The sequence below is a fragment of the Solenopsis invicta genome, chromosome 6 (genome assembly GCF_016802725.1).
Source record: "Solenopsis invicta isolate M01_SB chromosome 6, UNIL_Sinv_3.0, whole genome shotgun sequence".
In the NCBI taxonomy this organism is placed as follows: Eukaryota; Metazoa; Arthropoda; class Insecta; order Hymenoptera; family Formicidae; genus Solenopsis; species Solenopsis invicta.
In genome coordinates this window covers 4,074,876-4,101,797 of record NC_052669.1, presented here as the reverse complement: position 1 = coordinate 4,101,797, position 26,922 = coordinate 4,074,876, and the positions used below count along the sequence as shown (strand labels likewise).

Genomic DNA, 26,922 nt, shown 5'->3' with positions numbered 1-26,922 from the left:
TCTATATAATATGGTATTTATTTTATATTATTAATATTGTGGGATTAACAGAAGGAAACATGAACGTGTTTTAAATTATCGTTGACAGAACTTCTAGAGAAGATGACTCGGAACGAAGTGAAGTCTCTCGTTACTCGTATGTTCTGTTATCGCCGCTATGCTATTCTTTGTCCCACAATATTAGAAACATTTGTTAATATTAGTGTTAGTGCTGTCTACAAAATGTGTTACTATGTTTCTATGATTGTATACATGTTTATACAATTGTTATACAATCTTCTGCGCATAAACCACTAACACTGTATATAGATCTAATGTAAGTTCCTTATCATCTATTGATTTGTAGTTAATTTTTCTTTTCAAGTATTCATGTATTAATACTTTTTTGAATTTTTCCATTACATCATTTGGCATGATTTCAAGAAATGCCAACAAGGATATTACTGATTCTGTAAAAAAAGGTATATACATTTTTTTTAATAAATTTTAATTTAAATAGATAAAAATAGGACAAAAAAAATTTTTAATGATTTTTCCTTATGATTCTACCAATTAAATTTACTGTTTGTTATTTTTATAAATACTTACTCAATAACTGTTCTGATTTTTTCTCAGAATAGCTCGTCTCCCGAAGGCTACAATGGTGAACTGTAAATCCGATGCTTTGAAGTAATTCTTTCAACTCTTTGCGAGCATTCTTTGAATCATGATACGGGCTAATGGTTTTTATCTTATCCTGTATAAACATGTAAAGTAATAATTAAAAATTTATGATTGAAAAGTTATAAAGCAATAATAAAGCGTGTAATAAAAATATAATAAAAGTAATGACAAGTAAATTGTATGATACATTAATAATTATAAATGAATAATATATTATGATAATTAATAATACATTTACCGGTATATATTGTTCAAAGCGAACGTCTCGCGCTAAAATTCTAAGAACTTCAAACATATCATGAGAGGCTACTATATATAAAAGCGCAGTTCCATTGGGTCGTAGTATTTGATAAATATTCTTAAAAGCTTGCCTGTTAAATAAAGTAAATTAATGTAATTAATATTTAAACAATGTTATGTTTATAAAAATATTTTTTGAACAAGGCATTTCTTAATTTAATATAAAACATTTGATAAACGTGTAATGAATAAGTATATAATATATGCATACATTTATATTGAATGTTTGTTTTATTCTAAAATTGATGCATATACACACATAATATGTTTAAAAAATAAAAAACAGATTAATTTACACTTGTTTTAAGAGGTAACGCCTCTTGAATTTTCAAAAAATCGGTTTTTTTTTGTTTAAATCATGCTGAAAGTTCTTAGAAATAAGGTACAAAAGGAGCTGGTTGAAGTTTGGAACGTTCCTAGATGATTTTTAAAAAATAATTTGTCGTTGTTCTCCTGACACAGAGAGAAGGCTATGAGGCCTAGAAAGAATGTAGAAAGAAGCGGAACCGTACAGGTTGCGGAAAACACCTTTACGAGCCAAAAACCATCCTCAAACACACTTAAAAAATTCTAGACACTGTACAAATGAATGGTCGTTTTTCTCCTCTCTCTGAGAAAAGGCTATCAACTCTAGAAAAGAAGCGGAACCGATACGGTTCTCTGAGAGATAACCTTCTCTCAGAGAAAGGAGAAAAGTGACAATTCATTTGTACGGTGTCTAGAACTTTTAACTGGGTTTGAGGGTGGTTTTTGGCTTGAAAGGGTGTTTTCCGCAACCTGTACGGTTCCGCTTCTTTTCTACATTCTTTTTAGGCCTTATATTCTTCTCCCTGTGTCAGGAGAACAGCGATAAATTAGTTTTGAAAAATTGCTCCAGGAACGTTCCAAACTTCAACCAGCTTACAAAAGCTATAAAAACGAGGACAAGTCTCTAAGTGTCATTTTTGAAAGTGTGAAGCAGTGTACTTTTTGGTAAGATTTGAAGCATTTGCGAAGAGATTTTTCCGAGAATAATAAAAGGATTAATTACCTTTAGTGAAACTTAAGTAAGGTTTTCTTAGCTTTCTAGTGAACGTATAGAAGAAAAAGGAATGCATTGATCATATCCAAAAACGAATGGATACGCGCCTTTGCAACTTGAAAAAATCCACGAAAGAACTTGGAGTAAAAGGCAAATTGATTGGAAAACTTATAGATAAATTGTCTCATTTTTCAGATTAATTATCCGTCATAATTATGATTCAATTGTAAATATGAGACGAGAGATCTGGACAACCGTTTATCATAAGTTATCCACAGACAAAAAATCATAGTACAATAAACGACCGCCCGGTAAATATTCGGTAATTCGTGGTGTAAGTGGCAGCAGGCGAAAGCCATTAATACATTAGCTGAATTTAAGCATAAGCCAGTTTTTCTTGATTTTGGGTGCTATTAAGCCAATCTATGAAGAAACAGTGATGATTTTCTTGAACGTTATTTAGGTGGCTACACAAAACAGTAATGAAAGTTTCAACTTTGATTTGTTCAATAGCTTCAAAAACAGTTTCTTGCGGTAAAGTTATTTTTGATACTGCAAGTAATATTGCTGTTTGTATAAACAATGATAGCTACTTAAACGTTATAAAAATTATGGAAGAGTTAAGCATGACAATTGGACCGAAATGCTACAATTACTGCCTCGAAATTGATGCGCGGCGCATTATGTGTTCGGAACGCTTGCTAACAAATGCTGCAAAAGAGGCTTGATCATCTTTAAAATTTGCCAAGAGGGATGAGGGTGGAGGAGAACATTACTAAGGAAGGCCAAATGTAGGTGCAGACATTGCAGATTAAAGGTAAACAAAAAATTTCTATCTCTGATTGTTACATAAAACTTTAAACGCGTTTTTGTTGAAATCACTTTTTTTAAGTTTGCCGTACCTATAACTCTCATAAATCTTGACCAATTTACTTGAAGTTTTAACTGTATCTTCTACAATATATTTGTCAGCGAACTACGTACGGATTTTATGTTTTGTTGTGAATTTTTTTTTATACATAATTTTCTACAAAACTTTAATCAAAGAAGTGAACTTTTTTTTCAAACTTGTGTCATTTTTACAAAAAAAATCATTTTCCGTACCTAGTTTCCCAGCTAATGACGTAAAAAACTAAAAAAAAATTGGTTCTTTTTTTGTAGAGCAAAAATTGGAGAAGATTTTGGTACGGCAATAAGGCACCTTCCGAAACAAGTGATTACCGTTGTCAACGTTTGTCGCTGCCATTTTGTAATAAAACTATGCAACAAAAATTTTTTTTATACTACAAAGTATGTAGAATATGGTGCTTGAAAAAGATTTTGTGTTACTGTTTTCATTTTCCTTTAAAAAATGATCAAAGATAAGCTTTTTTTGGAGACTCTAGTGCCGTTACTCCTTAAATCGTTTACAAATAAAAATTAAAATATATTTTAAAGTACATTTATTATCTAGCTTACCTAATGTCACAACACCAGTGCAAAGCGTGAAACGAAAATACCTGCTCAAATTCAGTAATATATTTTTTAGGTAAATTTTTAGTTGCAATATCCAGTACTTCGAATTCGACACGTTTTTCATCATTGGATGTTACATTTGCATATTTAATCATTTCTTCCGAAATATCCGTACCTTGACAAAACGTAATATTTGAATAGAGAGATGAACAATAAAGTAGCGAGCAAAAAAAGAAAGTACAGTAAAAACATGTTTGTTTAATTTAAAAGAGAACAAAATAATTTACATAATTATCTTCTTATGTTCACTATTTAGTTATATATCTCTCTTTTGTTGCTTTGCGTATAACGAACTCGTCTTTTATTTGTTATTATGCAATTATTGAATTAAATAATTATTTAACGTTGGTTTTTTGTTATTTTTAAAATGTATGTTTTTACCAATTACTCGTGCATCTGAGCCAAGAGCCGGTAACAATAAGTTCTTTGTTATATCTCCAGGACCGCAACCAACGTCCATACACTTTCCACGCATATTTGTTAGATTTTCGGCAAATTCTTCGAGTATATTCTTTACGTTATATTTCGTTAGGTTGTCATTTGTACTGTAAACTTCTGGACTAGTCATGATTTCCCGGACTTTTGCACTGTGGTTTTGACAACTTTGTGCCGCGGTATTATCTTAGCAGCGCCTCATATACTCTACGATATTATATGGTGCAAGAAACTTATGAATATTTATTATTTAATTTGTTCTGTGGTTTTTTACATACACTTCGAACTATACAAAATTACTTATTAACATATTAGGAAAACAAATTTAGTGCCGTCAACAAAACTATTTAGTTTTGTTGTTAGTTAGCACAAAATGCAATTGTTGAGTAAAAAGATAAACAACCAAATAACAAGCAAAAAAGATGTTTTATATAAATTATTTTGATCTTCTTTTAATTAAACAAACATGTTTTGGCTGTATTTAGTCCTCCTCAGTATTATGTACAGATTTAATCTGTATATATATATATATATATATATATATATATATATATATATATATATGCATATGTAACAGTCTGTCAAAAGCAGTCACAAGAATAATAAGCTTTAACGATTAAAAATTAAAACGTTATTTATATTCGATGAATATTTATACAATCTGTTGCAACCGTTTATGAAGCCTAAACAATTATTTGACAGTTTTTCTACATCATCAATGTGTATCATCATTTTTTTATCGTTATAATGGAATTGATTCACGGGACTTTTACATGCACAGAGATCCACAGAATAATTTCATTAAAAAGTGCATTTTCACAATCAGGTTCAAAACTCCAAAAGAAGGAAAATAACGTTTTCACTTGGTCAATGCAAGAAATTTGTTGTGATCCCTTATTTACTCTTGTTTTTAATATATAAATTATTTTGTGCATTTGACGGTTAAGAATGAGTCAAGAATTTAAACACACACACTGTAATTATTGTTTAAAGTTGTATATTTTTAAATTTGACTTGATACACGTATATCAGTGAAGATAAAGATGGATGTTAAGAAATTATTATTATCTATTAATTAAATGTTTTATATTATAGTATATCTATATAATATGGTATTTATTTTATATTATTAATATTGTGGAATTATTAGAAGGAAACATGAACGCGTTTTAAATTATCGTTGACAGAACTTCTAGAGAAGATGATTCGGAACGAAGTGAAGTCTCTCGTTACTCGTATGTTCTGTTATCGCCGCTATGCTATCCTCTGTCCCACAATATTATAAACATTTGTTAATATTAGTGTTAGTGCTGTCTACCAAATGTGTTACTATATTTTTATGATTGTACATGTTTATACAAGTGTTATACAATTTTCTGCGCATAAACCACTAACACTGTATATAGATCTAATGTAAGTTCCTTATTATCTTTTGATTTGTAGTTAATTTTTCTTTTCAAGTATTCATGTATTAATACTTTTTTGAACTTTTCCATTACATCATTTGGCATGATTTCAAGAAATGCCAAAAAGGATATTATTGATTCTGTAAATAAAGGTATATAAGTTTTTTTTAATAAATTATAATTTAATTCGATAAAATAGGACAAAGAAAATTTTTTAATGAGTTTTCCTAGTGATTCTACAAATTAAATGTACTGTTTGTTATTTTTAAAATTACTTACTCACAAACTGTTCTGGTTTTTCCTGAGAATAGCTCGCCTCCCGAAGGCTACAATGGTGAACTGTAAATCCGACGCTTTGAAGTAATTCTTTCAACTCTTTGCGAGCATTCTTTGAATTATGATACAGTCCACTGTTTTTCATCTTATCCTGTATAAACATGTAAAGTAATAAGTAACAATTTATGATTTAAGAGTTATAAAGCAGTAATAAAACGTGTAATAAAAATATTATAAAAATAATAAAAAGTCAATCGTATAATACATTAATAATTATAAATAAATAATATATTGTGATAACTAATAATATATTTACTGGTATATATTGTTCAAAGCGAACGTCTCGCGCTAAAATTCTAAGAACTTCAAATATATCTTGAAAGGCTACTATATTTAAAAGCAAGGTTCCATTGGGTTGTAGTACTTCATAAATATTCTTAAAAGCTTGTCTGTTAAAAAAAGTAAATTAATGTAATTAATTTTTAAACAATATTATGTTTATAAAAATATTTTTTGAACAAGCCATTTCTTAATTTAATATAAAACATTTGATAAACATGTAATGAATAAGTATATAATATATGCATAAATTTATATGGAATGTTTGTTTTATTTTAAAATTGATGCATATACGCGCACAATATGTTTAAAAAATAAAAAAAAGATTAGTTTACACTTGTTTTAAGAGTTAACGCCACTATAAAATTTTCAAAAAATCAATTTTTTTTGTTTAAATCATGCTTTAAGTTCTTAGAAATAAGGTACAAAAAGTCTAAAAGCGAAGAATGTCTCTAGGTGTCATTTTTGGAAGTCTGAAGCAGCGTACTTTTTGGTAAGATTTGAAGCGTTTGCGAAGAGATTCTTCCGAGAATAATAAAAGGATTAATTACCTAAAGTAAAACTTAAATAATATTTTTTTAGCTTCCTAGTGAACGTATAGAAGAAAAAGGAATACATTGATTATGTCCAAAAACGAATGGGTACGCGCCTTCGCAACTTGAAAAAACCCACGAAAGAACTTGGAAAAAAAGCAAATTGATTAGAAAACTTATAGGATAAAATATCTCTCTTTTTGGATTAACTATCCGTCGTAATTATGATTCAATTGTAAATATAAGACGAGAGATCTGGGCAACCCTTTATCATAAGTTATCTACAGACGAAAAACGATAGCACAATAAATGACCGCCCAGTAAATATTCGGTAATTCGTGGTGTAAGTTGCAGCAGACGAAAGCCACTAATACATTAGCTGAATTTAAACATAAGCCAGTTTTTCCTAGTTTTGGGTGCTATTAAGATAATCTATGAAGATATATACAGTGACGATTTTCTTGAAAGTTGTTTAGGTGGCTGCACACAAAACAGTAATGAAAGTTTCAACTTTGATTTCGTCCATGGCTCCAAAAACAGTTTCTAGCGGTAAAGTTATTTTTGATACTGCAAGTTATATTGCTGTTTGTATAAACAATGATAGCTACTCAAACATTATGAAAATTATGGAAGAGTTAAGCATGACAATTGGACCCAACTGCTACAATTACTGCCTCGAAATTGATGCGCGGCGCATTATGTGTTCGGAGCGCTTGCTAACAAATGCTGCAAAAGAGGCTTGATCATCTCTAAAATTTGCCAAGAGGAATGAGGTAAAGGAGAAGATAAATTGGGAAGGCCAAATGTAAGGTGCAGACATTGCAGATTAAAGGTAAACAATAAATTTCTATTTTTGATTGTTACATAAAATTTTAAACGTGTTTTTCTTGAAATTATTTTTTTTAAGTTTACCGTTCCTATAACTCCCATAAATCTTGATTTACTTGAAATTTTAACTATAGCTTCTAAAATATACTTGTCATTGAACTACGTACGGATTTTACGTTTCGTTGTAAATTTTTTTTTATGCATACTTTTCTACCAAACTTTAGTTAAAGAAGTGCACTTTTTCTTCAAACTTGTGTCATTTTTACAAAAAAAAATTATTTTCCGTACCTAATTCACTAGCTAATGACGTAAAGAACTAAAAAGAAATTGGTTTTTGTTTTAGAGCAACAATTGGAGAAGATTTTAGTACGGCAGTGATGCACCTTCTAAAACAAGTGATTATCGTTGTCAAGTTTTGTCATTGCCATTTTGTAATAAAACTTTGCAACAAAAATTTTTTTTTGTATTTTAAAGTATATAGAATATGGTACTTAGAAAAGATTTTGTGTTATTGTTTTTGTTTTCCTGTAAAAAATAATCAAATGTAGGCTTTTTTGAAGACTCTAGTGGCGTTACCCCTTAAATCGTTTACTAATAAAGATGGAAATATATTTTAAAGTATATTTATTATCTAGCTTACCTAATGTCACAGCACCAGTGCAAAGCGTGAAAAGAAAATACATGCTCAAATTCAGTAATATATTTTTTAGGTAAATTTTTAGTTTCAATATCCAGTACTTCGAATTGGACACGTTTTTCATCACTGGATGTTACATTTGCATATTTAATCATTTTCTCCGAAATATCCGTACCTTCAAAAAATGTAATCATTGAGAGAGTAAGAATAGAGAGATGAACAATGAAGTAGCGAGCAAAAAAAGGAAAGCTGTGTACAGTTAAAACATGTTTGTTTAATTTAAAAGAAAACAAAATGATTTACATAATTATCTTCTTATGTTCAATATTTGGTTATATATCTCTCTTTTGTTGCTTTGCGTATAACGAACTTGTCTTTCATTTGTTATTATGCAATCATTGAATTAAATAATTATTTAACGTTGGTTTTTTGTTATTTTTAAAATGTATGTTTTTACCAATTATTCGTGCATCTGAGCCAAGAGCCGGTAACAGCAAATCCCTTGTTGCATTTCCGGGACCGCAACCGACGTCCATACACTTTCCACGTATATTTATTAGATTCTCGGCAAATTCTTCAAGTATATACGCTATATTATTTTTCATTCGGTTGTCATTTGCACTGTAAACTTCTGGACTTGACATGATTTCCCGGACTTTTGTACTGTGGTTTTGAAAACAATGTGCTGCGGTATTATCTCAGTATCTTCTTTTATACTCTACGACAGTGCTCGAAATTAGTGACCAATTTCGAGCCGATTTCCGAGGCAACGGCGACGCCTACTGTCTCCCCTCACTCCGCTCGCGGTTAAACAGCCGAGCTGCCGGCCGCGCGTCAAATGTGGCTCAGGAGCATAGAGCGTCACTTGTAAAAGAAATAGCCTAGGCTCTAGATTAATTCCGAGCACTGCTCTACGATGTTATATGATACAAGAGACTTATTAATATTTATTATTTAAATTGTTTTGTAGTTTTTCACATATACTTCAAATTATACAAAATTATTCATTGACATATTAGAAAAAAGAATTTAGTATCGTCAACAAAACTATTTGATGTTTTGGTTAGTTAGTACAAAATGCAATTGCTGAATAGAAAAATAAACGACCAAATAACGAATATCTTTGGCGATGTCAAAGTATGTACGTAATACTTTGTACAATTTAAAACGAGTTATGAATAGAGAATTTATTATTTTTGCAATACATTATTTATGCACTATTATGTTATTTTATTACATTATTATGCATGATAAATAAAATTTTTCTTGGAACTCTATTTTCTAACGTTTGATAACGTAAAATCACTTTGATGTCTAGATTAAAAACAAACTCGATCTGTTTTCGCTTTGCATGTCATTTGGCGCAAGACGCGACTGCGCTTTTTAATTTTGTATACCAGACGGTAAATAAGATATCGTCTGGAACTCTATTTTTCAACGTATAATAACGCAATCACATTGATAACTAGACTGTATCTTCCATCATACCAGACGATAAATAAGATTAGATAAAGAGATTTCTTGGAAATCTATTATCTAACGTTTAAGCTATTTGCGCGGTAAATAAATTCATGTAATTTCGTTTTTTGAGTCATATAAATATGTCGGAGAAAGTATCATTTCCAGTGAACGTCAATGAGTTACTATTCTGTTGAAAAGTTAGTAATCATTACTTGACTGAAATTTCTTTAAAATGACGCCGTTTAATGTAGCAAACGTAATAAACATGTTAGCTACTACGTTTCAAATTGCGAGTATAACACAAACACTTATAACACCAATGGAAATTGAAGTACATGACAAAATTAAAAGTATTTTACAAAAAGCTCAGGACACACGTTCAGTAATATTGATAGATCATGATTACGTGCTTGATTTTAACGATCCATCGGAGCCACATACCACGCAAGTTGTAGAATATATTACGCCTGAAGGAAAAGAAGAAAATGAAGGCAGTTTCGAGCCTGAACAGAGCATTGTTAATGATAAAGGAGGCGTAGTCGACTACAGTTATAAGAGAAATGCTGTGGAAAAGTAGAAAAAAGGTAGAACTTTACGTGCAGTACAACACAAGTTCTGCAAGGTTAAATCTTATCAGCAACTATACAGGTGGGAGACAAGTATAGCAAAAGGTGAAACAAATGCAGATAAATTTGCATTTATTACGGAATATGTACTGCACAAATTTCAAGAAGCTTGTGATAAAAAATCTATCATTCATGATATGAATTTAAGATTATGGGCCTTGGAGGCAAAAGATCAAGTAGATCTACTCGAATTCAGGGCAAGTAAATCGTGGATTTGGAAGTTTAAAAAAGTACACTGAATTGTTTCTCGAAAAATCACCGCATTCTGAACGCAATTTACATTTAAAGATTGTTAAGTGGCGTACACATACAGCACACACGCATACATACACATATCGTCGTGCACGACAAAGCGTACCGACACGTCCATACATCTATATAGTACATAATTATAAAAATTTCCGAACTCACCGAATTTGAAGTGGACCGCGGTTGCTTTTGGGACATCTGGCACGACGCTACGGCGTTGCGGCTTTGAAGACGCGGAGCCGCGTGCCATCAGGAAGCAATTATCCTGTCGAACGCGGGTTGAAATTGCGAAGATCTTGAGCCGGAAGCGGCGATAGTTGAAGCATATCGGTGACCATAATCCGAAGCCTATTCTTTGGTCGACGATTGATTTAGCCGCTTTACGCGGATTCGTCGCGGTCACGAAATTAAAGATCTAAGCGGCCTATCCGGACAAGGGCGCGAATCGTCTCCGCAAATCCGGACGAGCACGCGAGGACCTCCGCGGGTATACCATATATTCGGTGGACAAAACCCTGAGGCGCTCTTTTGCCTGTCCCAGCAGCCCGAGTGCAAGAGTGCGTGAAACTTATTTCGCAAATCGAAGAAGTAGCGGACGAGTGCGCGAAGTCTTGTCTTCTCGTCGAGACGAACCAGGAGTAGAGACTCAGGGTAGCGGTTCCCAGGCGACGGTCCTTAGACCCAGGACCGTTACTTTTAGGCGCGTCGAGACTCGGTCGCCTGAGACACGCGTTAGCGTTTGGAAAGAGCGATTGTCGAAGCCACGAGCTCGACGAAATCAAACGCGCGTGAACGGTACCTCATTACATTGTACTCGAAATAAACTGTATAACCATTCAAACTACAGTGAGGAAAATTAAGTTTTTTTTCTCCTGCAAAACATTTTGGTGCCTCCTGTGAGGTGTGGGCAATTCACACGAAGATACGAGACGCAAACGATCGCCTTCCACACACCAGAGCCAGAGAACAACGAGACACTCCTGTCGATACGTACGTACGTACTTCTCACAGCCGAGATACATAGGTCATTTTTTTGATTTATTAATCTAAATCGCGATACGATGGCGGACAAGATTAAGATACTTATAGCGATTTCGGCTGGGGCGCACCGGTGTGCTACCTTACCGGTGGCACACAAACTGGCTCCGACTATTTTCTCAGGTCCACTTTGTGTACACCCCATATGCACTTGTGAGGTGTATCGAACCCAGACGAACACGCGCCACCATTGAGGGACTGCATTATTTGATTAGCCAAACACAAAAGTTGCACCGACACCTAAAATGTGCAACCGGTATGCCTCAACCGAAATTACTATTATTCAAAGGCGTACGTCCTTAAAATCACAGATAACAAACTTATCTAATTTCCTCGATAAAGGCAAGGTGGACAACGCCTTGTTAAAATTACGGATAGCGCGCTTGAGAGATCTATATCACGCGTACAAAAATTACAATGACGAGCTCGCGGTGTTAGATCCAAGCGATGTGCACGTAAACGAGTTTACGAACATTCAAGACCCTTTTTACGCGCTCGCCGGCAGAATCGAAAACGTTTTGAATACACCGAGTGCGTCGGATTCGGTAAGCGGTATATCGACCGAAGAGACACGAAGCGGTTGTGCAAGCCTCGCGAACCCGGCTAAAAAGCGAAAAATTAAATTACCGGATGCGCCTTTGCCTACGTTCGACGGCAAGTATGAAAACTGGCTCTCTTTCCGGAACGCGTTCAATAATATGATAGGTTCGCAAACGGACTTAACAGAAATCGATAAGTTACATTACTTAAAATCCGCGTTGATAGGTGAAGCCGCCAACAAGGTGAAAATCCTCGAAGTCGGAGGAATTAATTATTCCAACGCATGGGGATTACTAGAGCGATTTTACGAGGTGAAACGGATCCTTATTTCGCGACACCTCGCATTGATATTAAATTTACCGACGTTAGAAAAAGAGACGACAAACGATTTAAGCAAGCTCGCGGACGATACGCAGCAATACGTCGCGTCAATAAACTCGTTAGGCGCGTTCGTCGGTCTGGAGATGATAGTTCATATACTTGAGAGCAAGTTCCCAAAAAGTACATTGGAAAAATGGGAGACGACTCTCGAAAGAGACGAGTTTCCAAAGCCGAATCAAATGTACGAGTTTTTGTACAAAACCGCGGTTTGCGCCTCAAAGCGGGAGAGATCGAAATCGGCGGAAGCAGAAAAAAGTAAGGACGAACCGCCCGCTAAACGGAAAAAGTTCGCGAATTGAGCTTTCTTATCAAATGCGACGCGCAATTGTGTAGCGTGTAAGACGGCCCGCCATCCGCTTTACACGTGCAAAAAATTCAAACAATTGTCCGCTTAAAAGCGCATCGACGTCGTGAAAAACGCTAAAATCTGCTATAATTGTCTACGGTCGCACCGGGGTACCGCTTGCAAATTTTCGAGTTGCACAATATGCCAAAAACGGCATAATACACTTTTGCACGTCGATAATTACGCGGCCGCAGGTAAACCGAGTTCGGCAACGACCGACGACACGAAAAAAGACTGACTAGACAAGGACATAGAACAAAAAGGGACGAGTCTCGCAACGTTACAAACTTCTTCGCTGCAATTATTAACGAGCACACTCGTGGACATATGCGATTGTCGGGGTAAATTAATCAAATGTCGAGCCTTATTGGACACATGCGCCACTGCAAATTTTATCTCGGAAAATATCGTGAGACATTTAGATGTACGAGTACTCTCGCACTCATTGCCGATCGGCATGTTAAATAATTTGAATACCTATTCGAGGGGAGTGGTGCAAATTGAAATACAATCGGTACACGATAAATACAGCAAGGCTTTGACATGCTTGACTATCCCGGTGATCGCGGATCTGATCGGAAGTTTTTCTGCCCGAGACGATAAAATTGCCGAAAAACATTAAACTCGCGGATCCGGAGTTTCATCTACCGCGTCCCGTCGACTTGTTAATCGGATCGGGAGCGACGCTGTCGCTATTCTCCGTCGGACAAATAAATTTGTCGAGCGAGAGACACGATCTCTACCTGCAGAAAACGCGGCTCGGCTGGGTAGTCACCGGCGGTACAAATATTAAGTTTCCTAAAACAACGTGTTATTTGACAAATCTCGAAAATTTAATAACTAGATTTTGGGTTGTGGAGGAAGTTGCGTCCAATAAGCCGAGATCGCGGGAGGAAAACGAATGCGAGGAATATTACACAAAGACTGTTTCACGTGATGCGCAGGGCCGTTATATCGTCCGTTTGCCATTTTGCAAGGCAGACAAGCGTCTGGGCGAATCGCGATCCATCGCGCTCAAGCGATTAACCGCATTGGAAAGGAAGCTTGACGCGGATATAAATTTGAAGCAAGAATATACTCGCGTGATAGAGGAATATCTCGAGTTAAAACATATGTCCCGTGTAGAGGATGCTAGCGACGACGGATACTATATGTCGCACCATGCGGTAATTAAAAAATTGAGCGATACTACCAAGGTTCGTATAGTATTTGACGCGTCGGCAAAAACGAGCAACGGCGTATTCTTGAACGATACGTTGTTGACAGGGCCGACGATACAAAATAAGCTGATCTCACATTTAATTTGATTCCGCGCGTATAGATACGTTATTTCGGCGGACATCAAAAAGATGTTTACCCAGGTATTAGCACACGAAGAAGATAAACGATATCAGCGGATCCTTTGGCGCAGAGACAATAAAATCGAGATGTTACAACTTAACACCCTAACATTCGGCGTAGCCTCGTCGCCGTTCCTCGTAATTCGCACGGTGCATCAACTCGCAGATGACGAACGTCTCGCATTTCCGGAAGCGGCCAGCATTCTTAAGTCGCACTTGTATGTTGACGACCTGTTGACGTCTACGGATTCCGAATTTGGAAAAATTTTATGCGAACGTTTTCAGATAATGTAATTCTTCAAGAGGAAGATATTAATTTGCCCTCCCGTAATGAAATAATTAAATTACAATCTTTAACACATAATCAGTTTTCTTCTCCTAGATTCAAAAATTTTTTCAAATATTTGTGGTATAAAAGCGGATATTTGGAAACGCGTTCCAAACATTTTCAAAATCTCATGGAATTTTGTTATTTTAAAACTGAAAAGCATATACCTAAATGTAGTGTTTATGGAAAAGCCGCTTTTATGCGCTGTGCATGGTGTGGCGAGTATTTGTGTTTCAAACATTTTTATGAAGATTATCATTACTGTAAACAATATAATCCGTAATTTTTATAGTACCAGGGTTTTGTACTAGATAACTCTTGCAGGATAAAACAACAAAGCATGTACAATTGCTTACAAGTTACAAATAAATAAATAGAAGTCAATAAAGTATAAATTACACAAGAAAAACTTCTATATACAATTATTTATAATTATATATATATATATAAAGTCTTTTTCCGGGTAAAAAATATTTTTATCTTTTATTTATTTGTATCGTACCCTTTTAGAGTTATCTAATACAAAACGCAGATACTATTGTACAAAAATTACGGATTATATTTGTTGTTTAAAATAATGCATACTTATAATTATATATATTTTAATATATATAGGCATATTTTGTATGTAATCATATATAATTATATATAAATATATGTATATGAAAACTATATGATAGTTACACATAATAATTGCACATAATTTTTTAATCATGTGTAATCATTATACATATACAATTTTTAAAAATGTAAAAGGTAAAATATTTAAAGTGTATAGAAATGTATATAGGTAGAGAATAGGGAGATAAAGAATAGGTAGCGAGCGCGTAGAATTGTGTGGATGGATGCATGGATTTTAGAGTAATATTGTAAACTAATGTAAGACCTTTTCTTGGCAATCTTTTGTAAACTGAACAGAAATATATATCTATCTACATATACAACTGTAAGCAAATATGTATGGTTACATAAAAATACGTAAAATTATATATTTTAACGTTAAAAAATAGTTTTACCTTTTTTATTGTGCGGTTTGCATAATAGTGTAATAAAATAAAATTCAAGTAATGTACGTTGCTATTATTATGCTTCGTCAATGATTTATTTTAAATACTTTTATCTTTTATGTTGTCGTCAATATACATATAACATTGTCGTGCTTAAATAATTGAAAGCTATGTGAAATGTATGTTAATAATAATTAAATATCTCTGTTTGAAACCATTTGATTAATGAAGCTGCTAAACAGACTTTAAGTATTCAATGAATTATACTGATTTTTTTTCATTTATAAGAAATATCACAAAAAATGATTATGAAAAGTGTGAAAAGGGGTATGGAGATTTTCATATAAATTTACGAAGAATAAAAAATTAATTTTAAGGGTTGGTGATAGAGGTAACTTGAATAACACGAATATTTTCATTCTTATCTATACTTAATTGCGTAGAGCAAAAGAAAACAAGATGCAACTTTCGTTTAAACGTTTTCTTATACATGTCACCATTTTCGATAGTTATTTCGCTGAAAAGAAAATGTACATTTTCTTCAAGAAGTGATTTCATCCCATAAAGATGTAATTTGGTAAAAGCAAAAAATAATTTTGTGAACTATTCTACTTACACACAATATTTTTAAAAGTTTACTGAATTTTTGGGTTGCCTAACATTCGTCAATAAAATACATTGACCGTTGCAATCAACTGTTCTACAGTCAAAATTAAATAAACGATATTTTGCGAAAATAATTTCTTTATTTATAACTCGTTTTTAATTGTACGAAGTATTACGTACATACTTTGACATCGCCAAAGATATTTGACTGATTTTAGCAGTCGAGTTCAAAAAACTCATTATTATTTTATTATTTCAATTATTATTATTATTAAAAAACTCTTATTTTAATATTCTTTGTACTATACTCATTTGTTTTTAACGCTCTTTCGCGTACCACGCGATGAGCGGGAAAAATTGAGCACATGAACAAGGTGCATATAGCGTGCATAAGAGTTTATTATTTTTCAAGAATGGTACATAGGAATGACACTTTATTATATATGGTTGAATTTGTATAAAAATAAGCTTTAATTTGGCTGAAAAAAAATTTTTTTAATTAAAAAAAACGTTGGGTGGTGAGGTTATTTTGTTAAACAATAACAAAAAAAATTTTTTTATTGTTGTAAAGTACTCTTCGAACCATTCAACTTTTATTCAGAACATTTTTTTTTATCTTTTATAGTTTCGACAATATTCGCTTGGAATGAAAAAAACCGATTTTTTCAAAAGAGTGTTTCACCCCCTTAAACTGAAATTGGGCGCAAACAAAAAATATTTTTATATTACGGATGGACTCCTCTATCTGTACACCAAATTTCAGATTTTTTTGAATTTCCGGGTTTGCAAATCTTTCTTGTGAGTCCAATAGGCCGTCTGCAGAGTGGATGAAAAGCCACGAAAGCCGACCACAGCGATCAAAAGACCAACGCTCGGCCGGGAAGGTTTTGGCCTCCGTTTTTTGGGATGCGCATGGCATAATTTTACCTGCAGAAGGGAAGAACAGCTACAGGAGAGTATTATGCAGCCTTATTGGACAAACTGAACGCCAAAATAAAAAAAAAACGGCCCCATATACGGCAAAGAAAAAAGTTCTGTATCATCACGATAACGCACCGTCAAACACATCTTTGAAAGCGATAGCCAAATTGGACTAATTACGATTCAAATCGGTTGCTCACCCGCCGTATTCTCCAGACTTGGCCCCCAACGACTATTATCTGTTCCCAAATCTCTAGGGTGCGTTCAGATTCCCCACCCGGGTGCACCTAGATGTTGTTTTATCTTTGTTGTTTACTGAATGTTAAACAAGGGTAGAATAATACCTGGGTGCACCCGGGTGAAGAATCTGAACACAGCCTAAGCGGTGGCTCCAGGGAAAGAGATTCACATTGTTTGAGGAAGTCATTGCGGAAACCGAGGCATATTTCGAAGGCTTGGACGTTTCGTACTACAGAAAGGGCATCGAAATGTTAGAAAATCGCTATACCAAGTGTATCGCATTCGAAGGCAACTATGTTGAAGAATAAATATAACTTTGCCCAAAAACGCTTGTTTTCATTAAAAATCCCGGGACTTTTCAGCCCATGTAGTATTTATTAGACTCTAGGCAAATTCTTCGAGTATATACTATACGCTATATTATATTTCATTAGGTTATCATTTGCACTGTGAACTTTTGGACTTGTTATAATTTCCCGGACTTTTGTACTGTTTTGAAAACAATGTGCCGCGGTATTGTCTTAGAAGCGCCTTATATACTCTACGATATTACATGGTACAAGAGACTTATTAATATTTATTATTTAAATTATTCTGTGATTTTTTTACATATACTTTAAATTACACAAAATTATTCATTAACATATTAGGAAAAAAAATTTAGTGCCGTCAACCAAACTATTTAGTTTTGTTGTTAGTTAGCACAAAATGCAATTGTTGAATAGAAAAATGACCAAATAACGAGCAAAAAAGATGTTTTATATAAATTATTTTGATATCCTTTTTATTAAACAAACATGTAGTTAGCCCTCCTTAGTATTATGTACAGATTTAATCAATATATGTGCATATGTAATAGTCTGTCAGAAACAGTCAGAAGAATAATGAGCTTTAACGATTAAAACGTTATTTATATTCGATGAATTTCTATACTATCTGTTGCAACCGAATATGAAACCTAAACAATTATTTGATAGTTTTTCTACATCATCAATGTGTATCATTATTTTTTTATTGTTATAATGAAATTGATTCACGGGACTTTTACATGCACAGAGATCCACAGAATAATTTCATTAAAAAGTGCATTTTTACAATCAAATTCAAAACTCCAAAAGAAGGAAAATAACGTTTTCAATTGGTCAGTGCAAGAAATTTGATGTGATCTCTTATTTACTCTTGTTTTTAATATATAAATTATTTTGTGCATTTGACGGTTAAGAATATAAGTCAAGAATTTAAACACACACACACTGTAACTATTGTTTAAAGTTGTATATTTTAAAATTTGACTTGATACACGTATCAGTACATATAAAGATGGATGTTAAGAAATTATTATTATCTATTAATTAAATGTTTTATATTATAGTATATCTATATAATACGGTATTTATTTTATATTATTAATATTGTGGGATTAACAGAAGGAAACACGAACGTGTTTTAAATTATCGTTGACAGAACTTCTAGAGAAGATGACTCGGAACGAAGTGAAGTCTCTCGTTACTCGTATCTACTGTTATCGCCGCTATGCTATCCTCTGTCCCACAATATTATAAACATTTGTTAATATTAGTGTTAGTGCTGTTTACCAAATGTGTTACTATGTTTCTATGATTGTATACATGCTTATACAATTGTTATACAATCTTCTGCGCATAAACCACTAACACTGTACATAGATCTAATGTAAGTTCCTTATTATCTATTGATTTGTAGTTAATTTTTCTTTTCAAGTATTCATGTATTAATACTTTTTTGAACTTTTCCATTACATCATTTGGCATGATTTCAAGAAATGCCAACAAGGATATTACTGATTCTGTAAAAAAAGGTATATAAATTTTTTTAAATAAATTATAATTTAAATAGATAAAAATAAGACAAAGAAAATTTTTAATGATTCTTCCTAATGATTCTACAAATTAAATTTACTGTTTGTTATTTTTAAAATTACTTACTCAAATAATGTTCTAATTTTTTCTCAGAATAGCTCGCCTCCCGAAGGCTACAATGGTGAACTGTAAATCCGACGCTTTGAAGTAATTCTTTCAACTCTTTGCGAGCATTCTTTGAATCATGATACGAGCCAATGTTTTTTATCTTATCCTGTATAAACATGTAAAGTAATAATTAGCAATTTATGATTCAAAAGTTATAAAGCAATAATAAAGCGTGTAATAAAAATATAATAAAAGTAATGACAAATAAATTGTATGATACATTAATAATTATAAATGAATAATATATTATGATAATTAATAATATATTTACCGGTATATATTGTTCAAAGCGAACGTCTCGCGCTAAAATTCTAAGAACTTCAAACATATCATGAGAGGCCATCATATATAAAAGCGTAGTTCCATTGGGTCGTAGTATTTGATAAATATTCTTAAAAGCTTGTCTGTTAAATAAAGTAAATTAATGTAATTAATTTTTAAACAATATTATGTTTATAAAAATATTTTTTGAACAAAGCATTTCTTAATTTAATATAAAACATTTAATAAACATGTAATGAATAAGTACATATTATATGCATAAATTTATATGGAATTTTTGTTTTATTCTAAAATTGATGCATATACACGCACAATATGTTTGAAAAATAAAAAACAGATTAATTTACATTTGTTTTAAGAGGTAACGCCACTTGAATTAAAAAAAAAATGAGTTTTTTTTGTTTAAATCATACTTTAAGGGGGAAGTCTACTGTAAAATTTTCAAAAAATCAATTTTTTGTTTATTGGCTTAAAAAATACTTTGAACCCTCTAAAATAAGGTACATTAGGTGTTATAGCCGGCTAAATTTTTCTTCATTAAAATCTCGACTTTTTACCGAAGCACTCCAAAACGCGTACCTGCGGCAAATTCCTATCTGTTCGGCGGGTACAGCGTAGTGACTTGCAATTCAATTTCTAACATTTCTAATACTCCAAGTCGAAAATTTGTTGACACGTTGTGTTGGAGAATATACACAGAACAGCAACGAGAGCCTGAATGCGATGATCTGGTCGTTAGCTCCGAAACAAACATTCAGCGGCGCAAAAACCTTCGATATTGCGTCGTATTGTGCTGCGAGCATTTTCAATGAAGGCTACTCCAGCATCCTCAAAATGATGGACGTTATGAACATCAAAATTGGACCAAACGCCTTCAATTTATGCAACACCGTGGACGAGAATATCACAAGCAAACGAACGGTCGTTTGACGCTTCAAAAGAAGGGAGAATCGAAAGAAGAACGGCGCAATCGGCACTCGAAGAGGATTTCCTTGAAGAAGAAGGTGTACTATATGAAGCAGGAATGGGCGATTAATGGTAAGAAGCTTAAAAATGATTTTTTCATTAAAAAAACTAATGCTGAAACTTTAAACGTTTTTCTCGAAACTAAGTTTTTCAATACGGTGTACACGATATCTCGAGTTCTAATGAATGAATCGACTTGAAATTTTAATCACATATTCTCTGGAATAGTGTCTCTTGTCTGACGGAGCATTTTTTTTGATATCGTTTTTTGTTTAATTGTTATAAACAATAATAACATCAAATTTGGGCAAAAAAATAAAAAAAAATTTCAAGAATTTTTTTTTCGGCGCCAAAATTTTTTATCGACAAACTCCTCCGTCAGAGGATTGACGAGAGTCAATACTATGTAGATAATAACCATATTTTTTTTGTTTTAGATCACCTAGACGTGAGATTTCATGTACACCGTTTGGGCACCTAAAAAAACGGACCTGCGCTTGAAGGATTGCCACGACGACAATTTTGAATATTTCGACTTAAAAATTTTTTTACAAATACTTGAATATTTAATAAAGATGACGGTTTAATTTAAATTAATGTACGAGTCATATTTTGTTAGAAAAAAAATTCGGAAAATCGGCCTGTTTTTTCCCTTGTCACAGTAGACTTCCCCCTTAAGTTCTTAGAAATAAGATACAAAAAGTATAAAAGCGAGGACAGGTCTGTAAGTGTCATTTTTGAAAGTGTGAAGCAGTGTACTTTTTGGTAAGATTTGAAGCGTTTGCGAAGAGATTCTTCCGAGAATAATAAAAGGATTAATTACTTTGAGTGAAACTTAAGTAAGCTTTTCTTAGCTTCCTAGTGAACGTATAGAAGAAAAAGGAATGCATTGATCATATGCAAAAACGAATGGGTAAGCGCCTTTGCAACTTGAAGAAATCCACAAAAAAACTTGGAGTAAAAGGCAAATTGATTGGAAAACTTATAGATAAATTGTCTCTTTTTTTAGATTAACTATCCGTCGTAATTATGATTCAATTGTAAATATGAGACGAGAGATTCGGGCAAACTTTTATCATAAGGTATCCACAGACGAAAGACCATAGTACAATAAACGACCGCCCGGTAAATATTCGGTAATTCGTGGTGTAAGTTGCAGCAGACGAAAGCCACTAATACATTAGCTGAATTTAAGCATAAGCCAGTTTTTCCTGGTTTTGGATGCTATTAAGCCAATCCATGAAGAATTAAACAGTGAAGATTTTTTTGAACGTTGTTTAGGTGGCTACACACAAAACAGTAATGAAAGTTTCAACTTTGATTGTCAATGGCTACAAAAACAGTTTCTAGCGGTAAAGTTATTTTTGATACTGCAAATAATATTCCTGTTTGTATAAACAATGATACCTACTCAAACGTTATGAAAATTATGGAAGAGTTAAGCATGACAATTGGACCGAAGTGCTACAATTACTGCCTCGAAATTGATGCGCGGCGCATTATGTGTTCGGAGCGCTTGCTAACAAATGCTGCAAAAGAGGCTTGATCATCTCTAAAATTTGCCAAGAGGGATGAGGTGCAGGAGAATATTACTAAGGAAGGCCAAATGTAGGTGCAGACATTGCAGATTAAAGATAAACAAAAAATTTTTATCTCTGATTGTTACATAAAACTTTAAACGCGTTTTTCTCAAAATCACTTTTTTAAATTTGCCGTACCTATAACTCTCATAAATCTTGACCGTTTAACTTGAAATTTTAACTGTATCTTCTACAATATATTTGTCAGCGAACTAAGTACGGATTTTAGGTTTCGTTGTAAATTTTTTTTATACATAAATTTCTACAAAATTTTAATCAAAGAAGTGAACTTTTTCTTCAAACTCGTGTCATTTTTACAAAAAGAATTATTTTCCGTACTTAGTTTGCTAGCTAATGACGCAAAAAATTAAAAAAAAATTGGTTTTTTTTGTAGATCAAAAATTGGAGCAGATTTTGGTACGGTAATAAGGCACCTTCTGAAACAAGTGGTTACCGTTGTCAACGTTTGTCACTGCCATTTTGTAATAAAACTATGCAACAAAAATTTTTTTTATGCTGTAAAGTATGTAGAATATGTGTTTAAAAAAGATTTTTGTTACTGTTTTTGTTTTTCTGTAAAAAATGATCAAAATTAGGCCTCTTTTGGAGACTCTAGTGGCGTTACTCCTTAAATCGTTTACTAATAAAGATAAAAATATATTTTAAAGTATATTTATTATCTAGCTCACCTAATGTCACAGCACCAGTGCAAAGCGTGAAACGAAAATACATGCTCAAATTCAGTAATATATTTTTTAGGTAAATTTTTAGTTTCAATATCCAGTACTTCGAATTGGACACGTTTTTCATCATTGGATGCTACATTTGCATATTTAATCATTTCCTCCGAAATATCCGTACCTTGACAAAACGTAATATTTGAATAGAGAGATGAACAATGAAGTAGCGAAAAAAAGGAAAGCTGTGTACAGTTAAAACATGTTTTTTTAATTTAAAAGAGATCAAAATCATTTACATAATTATTTCCTTATGTTCAATATTTGGTTATATATCTCTCTTTTGTTACTTTGCGTATAACGAACTTGTCTTTCATTTGTTATTATGCAATCATTGAATTAAATAATTATTTAACGTTGGTTTTTTGTTATTTTTAAAATGTAGGTTTTTACCAATTATTCGTGCATCTGAGCCAAGAGCCGGTAACAATAAGTTCTTTGTTATATCTCCAGGACCGCAACCAACGTCCATACACTTTCCACGCATATTTGTTAGATTCTCGGCAAATTCTTCGAGTATATTCTTTACGTTATATTTCATTAGGTTGTCATTTGCACTGTAAACTTCTGGACTAGTCATGACTTCCCGGACTTTTGCACTGTGGTTTTGACAACTTTGTGCCGCGGTATTATCTTAGCAGTGCCTTATATAATCTACGATATTATATGGTGAGAAACTTATGAAAATTTATTATTTAATTTGTTCTGTGGTTTTTTACATATACTTCGAACTATACAAAATTACTTATTAAGATATTAGGAAAACAAATTTAGTGCCGTCAACAAAACTATTTAGTTTTGTTGTTAGTTAGCACAAAATGCAATTGTTGAGTAAAAAGATAAACAACCAAATAACAAGCAAAAAAGATGTTTTATATAAATTATTTTGATCTTCTTTTAATTAAACAAACATGTTTTGGCTGTATTTAGTCCTCCTCAGTATTATGTACAGATTTAATCTGTATGTATATATATATATATATATATATATGTATATATATGCATATGTAACAGTCTGTCAAAAACAGTCACAAAAATAATAAGCTTTAACGATTAAAAATTAAAACGTTATTTATATTCAATGAAATTCTATACAATCTATTGCAACCGTATATGAAGCCTAAACAATTATTTGACAGTTTTTCTACATCATCAATGTGTATCATCATTTTTTTATTGTTATAATGGAATTGATTCACGGGACTTTTACATGCACAGATATCCCCAGAATAATTTCATTAAAAAATGCATTTTTACAATCAGATTCGAAACTCCAAAAGAAGGAAAACAACGTTTTCAATTGGTCAATGCAAGAAATTTGATGTGATCTCTTATTTACTCTTGTTTTTAATATATAAATTATTTTGTGCATTTGACGGTTAAGAATATGAGTCAAGAATTTAAACACACACACTGTAACTATTGTTTAAAGTTGTATATTTTAAAATTTGACTTGATACACGTATATCAGTTCAGATAAAGATAGATGTTAAAAAAGTTTATTATCTATTAATTAAATGTTTTATATTATAGTATATCTATATAATATGGTATTTATTTTATATTATTAATATTGTGGGATTAACAGATGGAAACATGAACGCGTTTTAAATTATCGTTGACAGAACTTCTAGAGAAGATGACTCGGAACAAAGTGAAGTCTCTCGTTACTCGTATGTTCTGTTATCGCCGCTATGCTATCCTCTGTCCCACAATATTATAAACATTTGTTGATATTAGTGTTAGTGCTGTCTACCAAATGTGTTACTATGTTTCTATGATTGTACATGTTTATACAAGTATTATACAATTTTCTGCGCATAAACCACTAACACTGTAAATAGATCTAATGTAAGTTCCTTATTATCCTTTGATTTGTAGTTAATTTTTCTTTTCAAGTATTCATGTATTAATACTTTTTTGAACTTTTCCATTACATCATTTGGCATGTCTTCAAGAAATGGCAACATGGATATTATTGACTCTGTAAAAAAAAAATATTTAATTTTTTTTATTAAATTATAATTTAAATAGATAAAATAGGACAAAGAAAATTTTTTAATGTTTCTTCCTAGTGATTCTACAAACTAAATTTACTGTTTGTTATTTTTAAAATTACTTACTCAAAAACAGTTCTGATTTTTTCTCGGAATAGCTCCTTTCCCGAAAGCTACAATGGTAAACTGTAAATCCGACGCTTTGAAGTAATTCTTTCAACTCTTTGCGAGCATTATTTGAATTATGATACGGCCCAACGTTTCTTATCTTATCCTGTATGTAAAGTAATATTTAACAATTTATGATTCAAATGTTATAAAGTAATAATAAAACGTGTAATAAAAATATAATAAGAATAATGAAAAGTAAATCGTATAATACATTAATAATTATAAATGAATAATATATTATGATAATTAATAATATATTTACTGGTATATATTGTTCAAAGCGAACATCTCGCGCTAAAATTCTAAGAACTTCAAACAAATCATGAGAAGCTACTATATATAAAAGCGCAGTTCCATTGGGTCGTAGTATCTGATAAATATTCTTAAAAGCTTGTCTGTTAAAAAAAGTAAATTAATGTAATTAGTTTTTAAACAATATTATATTTATAAAAATATTTTTTGAACAAGACGTTTTTTAATTTATTATAAAACATTTGATAAATTTGTAATGAATAAGTATATAATATGTGCATAAATTTATTTGGAATGTTTGTTTAATTCTAAAGTTAATGCATATACACGCACAATATGTTTAAAAAGTAAAACACAGATTAATTTACACTTGTTTTAAATCATTTACTAATAAAGGTTGGAGTATATTTTAAAGTATATTTATTACCCAGCTTACCTAATGTCATAGCAATAGTGCAAAGCGTGAAACGAAATACATGCTCAAATTCAGTAATATATTTTTCAGGTAAATTTTTAGTTTCAATATCCAGTACTTCGAAATGGACACGTTTTTCATCATTGGATGATACATTTGCATATTTAATCATTTTCTCCGAAATATCCGTACCTTTACAAAATGTAATATTTGAATAGAGAGAGATGAACAATGAAATAGCGAAAAAAAAGGAAAGCTGTGTACAGTTAAAACATGTTTTTTTAATTTAAAAGAGATCAAAATGATTTACATAATTATCTCCTAATGTTCAATATTTGGTTATATATCTCTCTTTTGTTGCTTTGCGTATAACGAACTTGTCTTTTATTTGTTATTATGCAATCATTAAATTAAATAATTATTTAACGTTGGTTTTTTGTTATTTTTAAAATGTATGTTTTTACCAATTATTCGTGCATCTGAGCCAAGAGCCGGTAACAATAAGTTCTTTGTTATATCTCCAGGACCGCAACCAACGTCCATACACTTTCCACGCATATTTGTTAGATTCTCGGCAAATTCTTCGAGTATATTCTTTACGTTATATTTCATTAGGTTGTCATTTGCACTGTAAACTTCTGGACTAGTCATGATTTCCCGGACTTTTGCACTGTGATTTTGACAACTTTGTGCCGCGGTATTATCTTAGCAGCGTCTTATATACTTTACGATATTATAAGGTGCAAGAAACTTATTAATATTTATTAGTTAAATTGTTCTGTGGTTTTTCACATATACTTCAAACTATACAAAATTATTTATTAACATATTAGGAAAACAAATTTAGTGACGTTAACAAAACTATTTAGTTTTGTTGTTAGTTAGCACAAAATGCAATTGTTGAGTAAAAAGATAAACAACCAAATAACAAGTAAAAAAGATGTTTTATGTAAATTATTTTGATCTTCTTTTAATTAAACAAACATGTTTTGGCTGTATTTAGTCCTCCTCAGTATTATGTACAGATTTAATCTGTATGTATATATATATATTTAGACTGTAACATATGCACATATATATATATATATATATATAAGCATATGTTACAGTCTATCAAAAACAGTCACAAGAATAATAAGCTTTAACGATTAAAAATTAGAACGTTATTTATATCCGATGAATTTCTATACAATCTGTTGCAACTGTATGTGAAGCCTAAACAATTATTTGACAGTTTTTCTAGATCATCAATGTGTATCATCATTTTTTTATCGTTATATTGGAATTGATTCACGGGACTTTTACATGCACAGAGATCCACAGAATAATTTCATTAAAAAATGCATTTTCACAATCAGATTCAAAACTCCAAAAGAAGGAAAAGAACCTTTTCAGTTGGTCAATGCAAGAAATTTGATGTGATGTCTTATTTACTCTTGTTTTTAATATATAAATTATTATGTGCATTTGACTGTTAAGA

At 32.0% G+C, this 26,922-nt stretch overlaps 1 protein-coding gene and 1 long non-coding RNA gene across 5 annotated transcripts; one reads left to right on the top strand and one right to left on the bottom strand.

The window, feature by feature from the left end:
* Positions 1 to 26,045, bottom strand: LOC105193899 (juvenile hormone acid O-methyltransferase). 4 transcript variants are annotated; one of them, XM_039451323.1, is made up of 9 exons: positions 25,907 to 26,045; positions 23,001 to 23,261; positions 22,560 to 22,731; positions 19,314 to 19,446; positions 5,620 to 5,767; positions 3,443 to 3,614; positions 902 to 1,034; positions 589 to 736; positions 1 to 449 (listed from the first exon to the last, which is right to left on the bottom strand). In XM_039451323.1, the coding sequence occupies exons 2-9, from the start codon at positions 23,185 to 23,187 to the stop codon at positions 268 to 270; spliced, it is 1,275 nt and encodes a 424-aa protein (XP_039307257.1). In that variant the 5' UTR covers positions 23,188 to 23,261; positions 25,907 to 26,045; the 3' UTR covers positions 1 to 267. The 4 variants fall into 4 exon arrangements, with proteins under 4 accessions (XP_039307257.1, XP_039307258.1, XP_039307260.1 ...); XM_039451324.1 differs by lacking the exon at positions 19,314 to 19,446 and adding an exon at positions 5,933 to 6,065; XM_039451326.1 differs by lacking the exons at positions 19,314 to 19,446; positions 22,560 to 22,731 and adding exons at positions 5,933 to 6,065; positions 7,957 to 8,128.
* Positions 19,442 to 24,559, top strand: LOC120358187. Its single transcript, XR_005575136.1, has 2 exons — positions 19,442 to 20,362; positions 20,728 to 24,559. It is a non-coding gene; the product is annotated as an uncharacterized LOC120358187 (long non-coding RNA).
* Positions 26,046 to 26,922: the final 877 nt, after the last annotated feature.

Excerpts from the sequence above, each read along its gene's own strand:
- LOC105193899 (XM_039451323.1), bottom strand. The coding sequence starts at position 23,187 with ATGACTAGTCCAGAAGTTTACAGTGCAAATGACAACCTAATGAAATAT. Across the intron at positions 737-901 it reads GCTTTGAACAATATATACCG|GATAAGATAAAAACCATTAG; the intron begins GTAAATGTATTA and ends ATGTTTATACAG. Across the intron at positions 450-588 it reads AAAATCAGAACAGTTATTGA|AATCAGTAATATCCTTGTTG; the intron begins GTAAGTATTTAT and ends CTTTTTTTACAG.